This window comes from Phyllostomus discolor, chromosome 11 (assembly GCF_004126475.2).
Source record: "Phyllostomus discolor isolate MPI-MPIP mPhyDis1 chromosome 11, mPhyDis1.pri.v3, whole genome shotgun sequence".
Classification (NCBI taxonomy): domain Eukaryota; kingdom Metazoa; phylum Chordata; class Mammalia; order Chiroptera; family Phyllostomidae; genus Phyllostomus; species Phyllostomus discolor.
In genome coordinates this window covers 94292242-94304585 of record NC_040913.2, presented here as the reverse complement: position 1 = coordinate 94304585, position 12344 = coordinate 94292242, and the positions used below count along the sequence as shown (strand labels likewise).

The following is a 12344-nucleotide window of genomic DNA, read 5'->3' as shown; positions in this document are numbered from 1 at the left end:
AGAGCACTCGCTCTGTCCCCGAATTCCAGACGGGCGGGGCCACCCACAGGGCGTGCAGGCACCCCGCATGCGCAGCACTCGCCGCCTCCAGCAAACAGCTGCGCGCGCGCGTGCACGACCGCCGCTCCCCCCCCCCCCCCCGGCACCCACCCCCGCCCCCCGCCCCGCGCCTTACCTTGTCGGGATCCGCGGCCGTGATGACCCACACGCAGTGCGCGTTGTCCTCGTACTGCACCGGGTAGTTGGGGGAGGTGATGACGCCGCTGGGCCCGCGCAGGTTGGAGCCGCAGGTCCGCGCTGCGGAGACAACAAGGAGAGGGGTTTTCTACCGCGGCGTGGGTCCGCGCGGGGAAGGCCCACGCGCGTGCCGACCCCGGGGCGCTGTTCGTCCTCCGGGTTGGACAGTGGGCTCCGGGCTCGGGGCCCTGGTTTGTGCCGCAACGTGGAACCGGAACTCTTCGTCCCGACAGACACCTCTGCCGCGGAGGGCAGGACCGCCCGCAGGGGGCCTGGCGGTTGATGGCACCGAGGACAGTGTCGCCTCAGTGTGTCCCTGTCACACCCCGCGCCGATGCAGACACAGTGCGTGCACGTGCGTGGCACTGGGATGCGTGGGGGAACGTGGAAGCGCAGAGTGGCGAGACTCAGCAGACCGGGGTCAGCGTGCCGGCCAAACCACGGGGCACGTGACCTTGGTAAGCAGGCCCCGCCCACAGCTCCGCCCCCTGCACTTTCGGCGAGCTGCGGGGACAGGTGACTTTTGGGGCCTCCCTCCAAGGCCAGAGCCTCTTGTGCAGCGAACCGCACCCACTTCTACCCACTTCTCCACCGCGCAGAGCACAGGGAGCTTCCAGTAGATGTGAACGTTCAGAGAAAGAAAATAGACACGGAGACTCCGAAGGGACCAAAAGCACCTCGACATTCAAAGACCAGCAGGTCAGAGGACGGGCAGAGCCCAAGGCTCCGACCGACTGCAGGATGCAGCTCAGCTGACCTCGTCCTAAGGAAGGAAGACCCTCTTCCTTCAAATCAATCACAGTTTTTAGAAGTGGAACGTCGGCCTGCAGCCCAGCTTTGACACGAAAACTTAGCTTGGTCTGAGAGAACACGGAACGCATTTCCCAGGTAGGAACTGATGTACGAGAAGGTCCGGGTCCTTCTCCCCAGACACCGCGTCAGCACACGGATGGAGGTGTCCCCGGGAAGGGGCCATCCTCACCGTGTCCCCTCCCCCCTTCTCCTTGCCGGCGGAGCACCCACGGCTGGGCCAGGGCCTCCTGGGAGGTTCAGCTGCAAAGCCGAGCTGAGGGCACCCGCGCTGCAGGGCCCTGCGGGGGGGGGTTGGGGCGGGGGGGCAGGGCCCGGGGAAGCCGTGCCACGGAGCCAGCCCTGCTGGCTGCCCCTACGAGAGGACGTTTCTCTGTCCCCTTTGTAGCCACCACAAACGATACAGATTATGCCCACTCTGTGCGACACTTCCCTGCTTCCTGGTAATTGTTAACTCAGACCCACCGCGTGTGAGCTGGGAATTCCCGGCCTCGGGGGCCGCATCTGCCCACACCGGCCTGCTGTCCTGGGCACCAGTGTGGCGCCCACAGCTGCTGACCTACGAGAATGGGAGGGTCCCCGAGACCCCCCTGCCGTTGCCGGACACCTGCCCACGGTGGACACAATGGGCCGAGATCGAACCCACCGCACACTGGCTGACAGAAACACAGAAACTCGAGTTTTAAAACACTGGCATTTCCTTCCCTGTCAAGCGTTTCTTGCCTAAAGATGGATCGAAGGTGCTCCGGTTCTCAAAGCTCAGCGGGCATTTCACTGCCAACAAGGTCATTCGGCGAAGGGCACACAGCCCTGGACACGTTTGACCCGCTCACGGCTCGCCTGCTAATGGGTCTGTTTTTAGAAACATCTCCGAGAGGGTCGTGAACTTCAGATGTAACAGTTTCTGAAAGCTCTCAGGTATTAACGGCATTCATTAGGAAATCTTAGAAGAAAAGTTTCCATCCATGCAGTCAGAGTTACAATTCCTTCATGGTACATATTCATACTTCCTTCGTTACGTTTCAAACGGGACGGCTGAGGTTCCGCACAATATAGTTTTACTCAAGAGATACCTGCTGACTTAATTTTGAGTTGATATTGTCGAAGCACCGTTCTAAGTTACCGCGAGCTCTGGGAAGAGTGTGCGGTCAGGAGCGACGTGGCTACATTCCCGGTGACACTCTGTGCTCCCGCAGCCATCGGCCAGCTGCCACCCCGCTGGGACCTTGGCGGACCTGGCCCCCCCCCCCCCCCCCCGTGGCCTGCACCCTGGCGGTCAGCTCTGCGGTGTGACCTCCGGCTGGACGGACTGAAATCGGCTCCCGGCTGCCCCCGGGATCCCTCTCACTCTGGCCTCGGGGGCCTGTGACTTCCAGCGGGGTGACAGCCAGCCAGCCGGTTTGCCACACTGTATACACACACAGTACTGTGCTTCCCATAAAGTTACAAATCCAGTCCCTTCTGAGATAGTCTGATGTCACCAAAATGATTCTTAAAAGTTTTTCTTCTTCTTTTCAAAGATTTCATTTATTTATTTTTAGAGAGAGGGAAATGGAGTGAAGAAAGAGAGGGAGAGAAGCATCAGTGTGTGGCTGCCTCTCACACGCCCCCTACTGGGGACCTGGTCCACACCCCAGGCCTGTGCCTTGACTGGGAATTGAACCGGTGACTCTTTGGTTCGAAGGCCCGTGCTCATTCCACTGAGCCACACCAGCCGGGGCTCTTTCTTCTCATGAATGTATCCCTGCCTTTACCACACATTTTCCTGATACATGCACCTCTCGCTGCCAGCGGTGTTCACCGAGCTGTTGGAATAACCAGCGGGGAGGGAACATGAGACACTGTTCGGGGAAGCAGTGCTTCCCGCTGTGTTCGCTCGTGCAGCCCCAACGGTGAGAACGAGCCTGGCGTTTGGCCGCCTCCCGCACAAGTGCGTGCAGTTCTGGGACAGGTGCCACGAGTGTACGTAACGCGACCTAACTGCCTGCACTGGACGTGAACCCCCTTCTGAGAACCCGTCGAAACCCCCGGCTGGCCCCTCAGTCCGTCTCTGCCCTTCGGAGTCGCCCGAGGGCGCCTCTGTCCCCTCCCAGCAGGGCCCCCTCCCCATCACGGCCCCCTAGGGACCGCCTTCTGCTCTCAGGGTTCCTGCTGCCCGCCGGTGGTCTCCGGCCCCCCCACCGGCCACGCTCACGCCTCCGTCGTGCGTGTGTGATCTCTGTGGAACGGTGGTGCCCCCTGAGTCGCGGTGCTTCTTCCCAGCGAGTCTCCGGATCCGCGAGCTGCGTTCTGCCCGGTGGCTCATCACCGGTGGTAGCTTCCGCAGCTCGGCCTGTCCCCCGGGCCCTGTCCAGGCCCACCGTCGGGGCGGGGAGGGCTGGATCAGACCAGCCCCCCTCTCTGAGCGCAGCAGGGGGAACGGGAAACACTGCTCCGAGGACTTCCCCTGCCTCGTGCACCCGACGGCGTCTGCCTCCGCCGGCTTCGAACCCCGGCAGGGGACCATTCAAGTGTCCACTCCAGGCTGACTGACTGGCCTCGGAACTCGGTGCCCGGGAAGAAGAGAGCCCAGGAGAACGCAGAACCGCTGGAGGGCGGAGGGAGGAACCCAGGCCCGGTCTGCTGAGATGCTCTTGGTGGGTGGGGTGCGCGGAGGAAGCTTGGGGAGGGGCCGGGGTGGGGGGCTCTGCCCTGAGCTCGTATTCCCAGGCTCTGGGGAGGGAGAAGCCCGTCTGGGACGGGGAGAAAGAGTGGCTGGAGAGGGACTTGGGCAACCCTTCCAGACCCTTCTGGAGGAGGAAAACGGCCAGTATCAGTTCATCAACAGAGCACACCGACGTTGCTCTGCCGGCCCCTCTGGGCTGTGACTGGACGTGGACGCGGGTTCTGGATTCACGGACGAGGCGGCAGGAGGCGGCACGGATGGAAGTCAGATGCCCGAGGCTCCCCCCCTCCCCCGCACCTGGCTCTTCCCCCTCCTGGACTCGAGTGCTGGTTCCTCCCCCCTCACGCTGCCCGGGAGTGGACCAGGTCACCGCTCACTGGGCAACACTGTTCTGACAGCGACCCGGCAATGTCACGGGGTCCTCGGAGGTTGGGGGCTTCCTCCCGACAAGGAGCTTCTGGGCTCGGCGTGTATCCGGTTGGTCTGCAGAGTGTCCAACTGACCGACGTGACCACGGGGAAGTGGGCTGGTGCAGACGCATTCCATGCAGGGAGGGGTGGACACACTCCCGCACCGGAAACGGGTTCGTTTGTGCACCTTCCGCCTCCTTAACCACCGGCCTGCTCCCTCCTCGAGGTCGTCCGTGGACAATTGTAACATCCAGTTATAAGGTAACGTACACTTGAATGCTTAACAATGCCTAATAGATGGTCTTGGGTAATAACTGTGACTTAATGTTCAGCTGATATCACTCATACGACAGGCGCTAGGTTGGCAAGCTGAAAACGTAGTGATGTCTTCTTGCGTGTTTCAAAAGTGAGGTGAGGATCCACAAAGTGGTCATTGGAAAGAGGATAAATCCAGACGGGCAGTATACGGGGTCAGGGAACTCAGGGGTTTGGAATGCCAACACAGGCCGTTTCTCCACGTTTAATGAGAAATACTCTTACCAAGCACAAAACATCTCTGTCTCGCCAAATTTGTCTTACGTAATAGGAAGGACTCATTGATCCATTTACGTAAACTCACTTCCAGGAACCTTTACTATTCTAATATAACTAATCAAATAACCTATGTTCTAATTGACTAAGTTTAAATTAATGGGACGTCGAAACTTGCCTCTGAAGCTTGTTTTCCAAGAGAATCCATGATTACGCTGCATAACCCACTTCTCGCACGTTTTGAGGAGCCAGTCTTTTCATCGACGGCAGATGTCACGTCCAAGTCCATGGTGTCACCCGGGGGGAGGGGCGCAGGAAGCTGCCGAGGCGAGGGGCTCGCTTCTCCAGGTGCACCTGCGTCTCGGCCGGCTCACGCAGGGACTCCGCGTCTAATCTCAGGTTCTGGCCTTCCCAGCGTCTCAGCTCATCCGATCACCACGGCAGTCACAGCTGCCTCCGGGACCGCCACAGGCATCGAAGGGAAGCGTGCAAGTCCTGTGGGCAGCCCCGGGTCCGGCACACCACAGCATGCGGGTTCAAGGAACACGCATGCAGGGCTTACTAAGAGGTGGGTGCCATGTTCCGTGTTCCGTGTTGAGAATGCAGAGAGAGAACGCAGCTCGGCCCCCCGCCTTGGGCACGCAAGCATCTAATGCCAGAGAAGCATCTCCGGGAGGGCGGGGGGCTTCTGGAGGGGGCTGGAGGGGGTCTGCCTCGGAAGATGGGGTCCGGGAAGAACGGGGTCAGATGAGGCCGCAGGATGGGGAGCCACGGGGGCATCTGGGGGACTGTGTTTCAGGCAAAAGGGAAACCGTTCCAGGAGGTCACGGCGGAGACCTCCTCCTTGGCCTGTTCCAGGAGCGTCATCGGCACCAAGTTACCTGGGTTTCAGGTCATTTTGTGTCAATGGGATGTGAAAGCAGCGCAACAGTAAAAGCTTTGTGATTCCTAACAACTTAATAAAAAGAAACAGAAAAATATGTTTTTCTCCCTAGTGACTTGAAATAAAGAATATACAACCTTAGGAGTCCAGAAGCAACAACAGATTTTTTTTCTGTAGCAATGGAACTAAAGTAGAAGTTAGAACTCTGTGTGTTTCTTCAACTCTCTGAGACGACTGCTTCAGGATTCAGTGATCGGGACATAAAATGCAATCTTCCAACTGGCTCTAGACCTTTAATCTGGTGGCATAAAGAGTCAGGTTTTTTTTGGCATAAACAGTCGTTTCATTCCTATTTAAAAAGTCATTTCAGCACGGACAGGAAACGTGGGTGGGAGAAAGAGCTGTAAAAGTCCCAGTCAGTGACAGTTAAGTAAGCACAATTTTTAGCTAACGTGACTTGGAACCCCAAGGCGATAATGACTCTACCCCGTGACCTTCGGGGCTCTGAGTGGCTTCCACAGGCGGACACCGTCACGCCCGAGAACAGCACTTCCGCACACGCGCAGCTCGGTGAGGCACAGGAGCACTGACCGATTCTGCGGATGGCAGCGGGCCCCATCACAGGAAGCTTCATCTATGAACCCCCTAAATGTGATGGGACGAGGTGCCAGCTCCACCATTTTACCTAAAAAAATAATAAAGTGGTGTTTTTCTTCTTTTTTCTCCCGTTTTAAAAATCTGCTGCCCGTGAAAGGTGCCTCAGCCGTGCCAAACAGCTCAGGGCGTCTCCCCCGGGAAAACTGGCACAGCCGTTCCCACGTCCCTGAACGGGGCAGGCAGATTTGCAAACAAAGTCCCCGGGGTGATTACGGAGCCGCGACACCCATTCGTTTGACTGTTTGGCAACAGGAGGGAGAGGGAGTGTCCCTGTTCTCACAGCTGATGAGCTCACGGAAGCCGTGGCCCCAACACGCGTCCACACGGGAGGGATTGCTCGCCTCCCCGCGCTGACGGAGCGCTGCCGTCGGACACGCCTTCCGAGCACAGGTGCGGCCACCGCTGGGGCCGCAGAGACCCTTCCCGGAGACCTGTCGGGGAGACGGGCCGTGGGCATCGGTGACCCTCCCTGAACGCACTGACCCGCGGTCTGGTGACCTGGGCGGTGCCCCCACTGGCGGCGTCTTATTGCTGGTGATGGACGGTTGAATCAGAGTGCGTGGCCGTGGTGACCAATACGAGGGCTGTTTAGAGGCTTGGGATGGATCGGCACACCCCGCGGTAATGTTCTCTTCTCGCCAACTATTTACTACGGTGAGAGCGCGGGCAGGAGCGTGAACTTGGGGAGCGAGCACACTTGGCCCCGGGGCCCAGCGACAGCCCAGTAAACATTCCCACCGTCCATGGGGGGGGGGGGGGGCAGCGCATGGCATCCATTGAGTTTCCCGTTATCCGAGTCCCCCTGCACGTCAGATCTCCACAGCCGTGTTTTCAGAGAGCCGGTGCGAAAAGCTTCCCTCGTGGTGGTTTTCCGGCCCTCTCCAGTGAACGAATGAGTCGTCAGAGCAGGGAGGGACGCCGTTTACAGGCGGGGAAGGAGAGTGGGCTCGGGGGTCCTCCGTGTGGCGATCCTGGAAGTCTCCGGGTTCCCATCGTGTTTGTAGGGAGTGCAGCTGGCGGGCCGGGTTGGGGCTGCCCGAGCCCCTCCCTCCCCCTCCCACCTGCAAGGGTGTGGGCTGTTTTCCCCGGTGCAGTGTGGAGGAACACGGGGGAGGGGGAGGGGGAGGGGAGGAGGCCTCCAGGCAGCCCGCAGTGACCGCCGGGTGCCAGAAGGCTGGCGGGTGGCGGGGCTGGGCCGGGGGAGAGGGGGAGCCGGACTGGGAAGGGCCGCCTTACTCCCTTGGCACCGACCACGGGACAGGACGACAACACTGGAGGAACACGGGGCTGCGTGGAATGCGTTACTGACACTGACTGCACCTGCTTCTTTCTGGATCCGGCCGCCGGAAACTCCCGGCGGTGGGCTCCTCTCCAGGGCCAGCCCCGGGGCAGGAGCGCCTGGGTCACTCGTCCGTGTCCGTAACGACACGCGGTGACCACATGGGGTCACCCAGGACCCTGACCTTCCCGACGAGAGGCCGGGATGTGGCTCTGAGGCGGGAGTCGCCCTCCCGTGAGGGGCCACAGGCCTCGGAGGGGACCTCGGGGTGGGGAAGGGACAGGCAGCTCCAGGGGGTGGAGGACAGGGCTCCTGCTTCGCCGTGCCGCTCACGGACACCCCGGGTCCAGGCCGGGACTCAGGACACCTGTGTGTGCACACAGGTCTAAGCATCTTCTCCCCCCCGCGGCTCACAACTAAACCCTGTACTGCCTCGGACACGCACACGGGCGAGGGACAGGGCGGCCCCAGTGCACGGGGTCCCCGGCCGCTGCCAGACTGCAGACTGGGGACACAGGGACGCGAAGGGACAGTGGCCGTCACTCAACGCCTCTCCGTGTCTGTGCAGGGACGGCCCTTCCCCCTGAAGCCTCCTCCTCCTCCACAGAAGCCCCACCCAGAGGGAACGGGACGTTTGTAGGTCGCCCACGAGAGGGGAGACCCCTTCCGTCCGGGTGAAGCCCCCCTCGGGTCTGACGAGCTGCCGCCTGATTGTCATCACCCGATTCCTCCACACAGTGTATCTCAGGTCCCTCTGCGAGGGGGGCGTCAAGGCTTTTGTTTAAACGTTTTTGTCTAACGGTGTATTACTCCAACTGCACTACGAGATGTATTTCTTCGGAGCTGTTAGGGCTCCCAGACACAATCAGATTTGATTGCGCAGGCATGGAGCCTTGATAAACGTGTCTTCGACCAGGACACCGTCTGAGGACTCGCTTCCAGCTACCACCGCTCGTTGTTGCAGGAGGTCGGGAGTGACACACCGAACGAGAACTTTATAAAGGATCCGTCCACGGAAATGGAGGCGCCTCGCATGGACGCAAAGCCGGGGCCCCCAGCTGGGAGGGGACGGGAGCAGAGGCCGGCGCTGGCCCCTGCTTCTGGGCTGGAGGGACAGAGGGGGGTGGGAGGGCCCGCGGGAGCCTGGCCACTTAGGAAGACCCCGGGGGAGAGCTTTTCTCTTCTGAAACCTGGTTGGGTAGGACAGGACCCTAGTGGAGCAGGGGGTGGAAGAGGGGTCCTCTCTCAACCCCAAGAACGGGAGTTTGGGGCACAGCAGGATGGACACCATCCTGCACCTCCCCGCCCGCCCCCCAAGCTGTCCACTGAGAGAGCAGTGCCCGAGGGTGTGGAACCCAGTTGGGGGGGACTCAGGGCCGTGACACCCCGAGAAGTCTGCTGCGTCTAAGACGAGACTCGGGGCCAAACAAGGGAGACGTTGTGGATTAGCAAGTGAGAGGAGAATCAGGTAACTCCCCTATGCCACCCTACCCAGGATCCCTGCATATGACTCGGACCTTTCAAAACACGTGCCTGGTCACTGGTTCTGTCCAGTCTGCCGGTCAGAATACCGGGCCGGGAGCACAAGACAAGCATCACAGAGTTAAGGGTGAGTCACGCTCCTCAGGGAAATACAGTGCTTGTTCCTCGGGCTCCTTCACCACAAGAACACTGGGTTTCACTGCCACCTGGTGGGAGCACAAGTTTCCCCGAGGTTCCTTTAAAAACCTAATAATGCCACATTCTAGGGGTCACACGATACACGAAGCAGACTAGTGGCGGAAAGCCACAGGGCCCGGCCACTCACGTTTGCTTCCCCGGGGGACGGGGGCTTCTCCACGGAGACCCCCCACATTGCAGGGCACAGCCACCCCCTGCTCTACACTCGGAGCCCACGGGTGCTGTGCCTGAGGAGCCACACGTGGCCGGACACAGGCAAGGGGCCCGGCGTGGAAAATCCTGCAACACAGTGTTTTCCCTGCGATGAAGCCGAGAACGCACGGGGTGGCGACTCCGTTCCACAAGATTCAACCGACTCGGTTTGCCATGAAGATGTACGAGAGTCCGCTCACCCGACGAAGGCTAAGGAAGGATGAGACTTCTCACCCTGGAAGCTTTCCTTTTTGTTCCTGAATCAATTTAGTGCTGCTTCGTTCTTATCTCAAAACCACCAATCTGCATGCCTTATTTTATGGCCAAAATGCAAAGCCAACTTATCTCAGTGTTTCTTTGGATTTTGTTAACTTTTCCACCTTGAAACTGGGCACAGCCTCCCGCTGGGCCCCCCAGGCCACTGCGGTCCAGGGGGGAGTGTCCACAGGGTGGGGGGACAGGACAGCTGGGTCCTGGCCCTCCTGTGAAGGACAGGACAGCGTGACGCTCTGTTCCAGTGACAGTATCAGAGGTGAGTTTAGGACACGTCATCGTCATGAAACGGGAAGGTGGGATCCTGCTAACAGGATCCCACCTTTCAGGGCCATGTCGCTGATGCCACAGGCCTACAATTAGCTCCACCCTCACGGAAGGGGGTCATCGTCACCTCAGCGGGGACCTGGATGTGTGACATCCTCACACACGTGCAAATGTGTGTGTGACCAGAGACAGAGAGAGGAAGGTCCGTAGTGTGTGTGTGCAGGTTTGGATGACTCGATCTTCTCCTATCTTCTCTAAATTTTAAAAATGTTTCATTCAGTTGTTTTTTAGAGAGCAGGGGAGGGAGAGAGAAAAAGAGGGGGAGAGACTTCACAGTGAGAGAGAAATGCTGATGGGTCTTCTCTTCTATGCGCCCCAACCAGGGACTGAACCCACAACCCAGGCTCATGCCCTGACCGGGAATCGAACCAGCGACCATTTGTCCTGTGGGATGAAGTCCGACCCACTGAGCCACCCGTCAGGGCTCTTTTCTCAATTTTAAAACCACAAACACCCTTGAAAATGTTTGGTTTCATGAAAGTATGTGTCTCGCACCCACACCACCACCGTGACCGAATTCTGCCCCGACTCCATGCTGTGCTTCGTGCCCGAATCTCGTGGCGTCTCAGGAAAACACGGGAACCGCCCCCCCGACCCCCCGGGAGGCGAGGGTTGGGTGACGGCCCCGCCTTGCGGTCCTCACCTCGGCAGATGGGCCGGTGGTCGCTCCAGGCGGCCAGCGTCTCTGTGACCCGCTGGCAGGTGATGCTCTTGGACCCCTGCAGCACGTAGCTGTCCTCGCAGGAGAACTGCACGCTGGAGCCGACCCTGCGGGGGCACAGAGCAGAGGACAACCCAGTTAGTGACCGTGGCTTCTTAAGGAAGTCACCGCGGCGCTGGGCGCTGCCCCGGGCCCACCTTCCAAAGCAACATTACACCTCAACCTCTTCGCAGGCCCACCCGGGGGTGCGGCCCAGGGCGCGGGTTCCGGTTCCTGCTCTGCGGCCTCCTGGCTCAACAAACGCACACGAACCTTAGCACGTCCTCTCCGAGATGCACAGCCTAACGAAGGGGCCCTGCGGGCTGTGGCTCGGGGGGGGGGGGTGCAGGGGGGACACTGTGAGTGAACTGCGTGCCCTAAGGACAGAGCAAAGCCGGGTATCAGTCACGTGGACCGACGTCTCGCAGAAAGGAGGACGGAAAACGTCTCAGCACCAGAGAGACGGGAGCTGCTGCGTGATTCTGCTTCTCTGAGGGGGGGACGGCATCGGCTCCGGGAGAGCAGAGCCCGGGCGGTGGCTGCCGGGGCTGGGGGTAGGGGTGGGGGAGGGGGTCAGTAACGATGGGGAGGAGGGGAGGGGTCAGTAAGGGACAGGCGTGAAGTCGGAGAGGAGCGGCCCCGGGGAGCTGCCGCACGCGTCGAGTGCACGGCCCGCAGTGACGCGCCCTGACGAATCTTTGAGGAGGGGCATCTCGTGGTCAGTGTGCCAGCGGAACCTAGAGGAGGACGCTCGCCCCACGCAGGAAGAAAGTGCAACTCGACCCTCGGTACAGAGTCTGCACGGCTGTCATCACCCTGAACTATTTCCGCAGAAGGCCAGCGGTGTCCTGCACCAGAAATGCGCCTCACAGGGGGCGGCATTTGTTGTAGAAAAGGCCCTCCGTCCACCCCGAGTCAGCTGAGCCGCGGCTCTGGCTCCCGAGCGGCCCCTGAGCGCCCGAGGCCCTAGGTGAGGAGCAGCCACGGGAGGTCGAGGGAGGGTCAGGTCTAACAGGTGCGCAGGCGAGCCCCAGGGAGAGGCGCCTGGCACTCCCAGCACCACTCCGGAGCCCGGCGTCCGCGCGAGTCCGGTGTCCGCCCAGAGTCGCGCAGTGAGTCAGCACCTGTCGGACGAGCCCGTGGCTGCAGCAGGAGATTGTACCTGAGTCTTCCCCTCGACAAGCCCTGAGGCTGGGGCTGGCGGAAATGGGGGTGAGAGGCGCCCTCTGGGGGAGACGCTGCCCGAGCGGTAGAGGAAGTTAGTCTGAGATCACAGACCGGGGTGGCAGGGGGTAGATAAGGAAATGCTCTCCCGCCCGGCGCCCTGAGGAGTCCTCTTCCGCAGCCCGAGAACGGGTGTTCCCGAGGGAGATGACCCAGACGTCGCTCACACCCTGCACAGCCCCTCCCTGCGGGTGTGCGGGTGGCGGTGGGCGCTGGCAAAGGCCTGGAGTCGGGGAGACGCGGTGAAAACTTCCGGACTAAGCCAAATGAGGGTTCACCTGTACCGACACGTAGGTCGCCAAGGCTCGTTATTTTGCCTCCTTGAGAGAACACGGAGTGCCTGGCGTGTCCCACATGGGTCTGCCCCGGCAGTGCTTTTCGCCGAGCCCTGGGACAGCGGGAACGCCGCAGGAGCGGTGCTGGGAGGGGCACCACACGCCTGGTGTTGGGACGCGGGGAAGCCGGGGCGCAGACAC

At 60.6% G+C, this 12344-nt stretch overlaps 1 protein-coding gene across 1 annotated transcript in view; it reads right to left on the bottom strand.

Moving 5' to 3' along the window:
* The window catches only part of LOC114508849 (CUB and sushi domain-containing protein 1), a 416019-nt gene that overhangs the window by 203555 nt on the left and 200120 nt on the right, over positions 1-12344 (bottom strand). The window contains exons 10-11 of the mRNA XM_036011116.1: positions 10588-10712; positions 176-297 (exon numbers count right to left, since the gene is read on the bottom strand). Of these exons, the coding sequence (XP_035867009.1) occupies positions 176-297; positions 10588-10712 (247 nt within the window). The remainder of the gene's footprint in view (positions 1-175; positions 298-10587; positions 10713-12344) is intronic.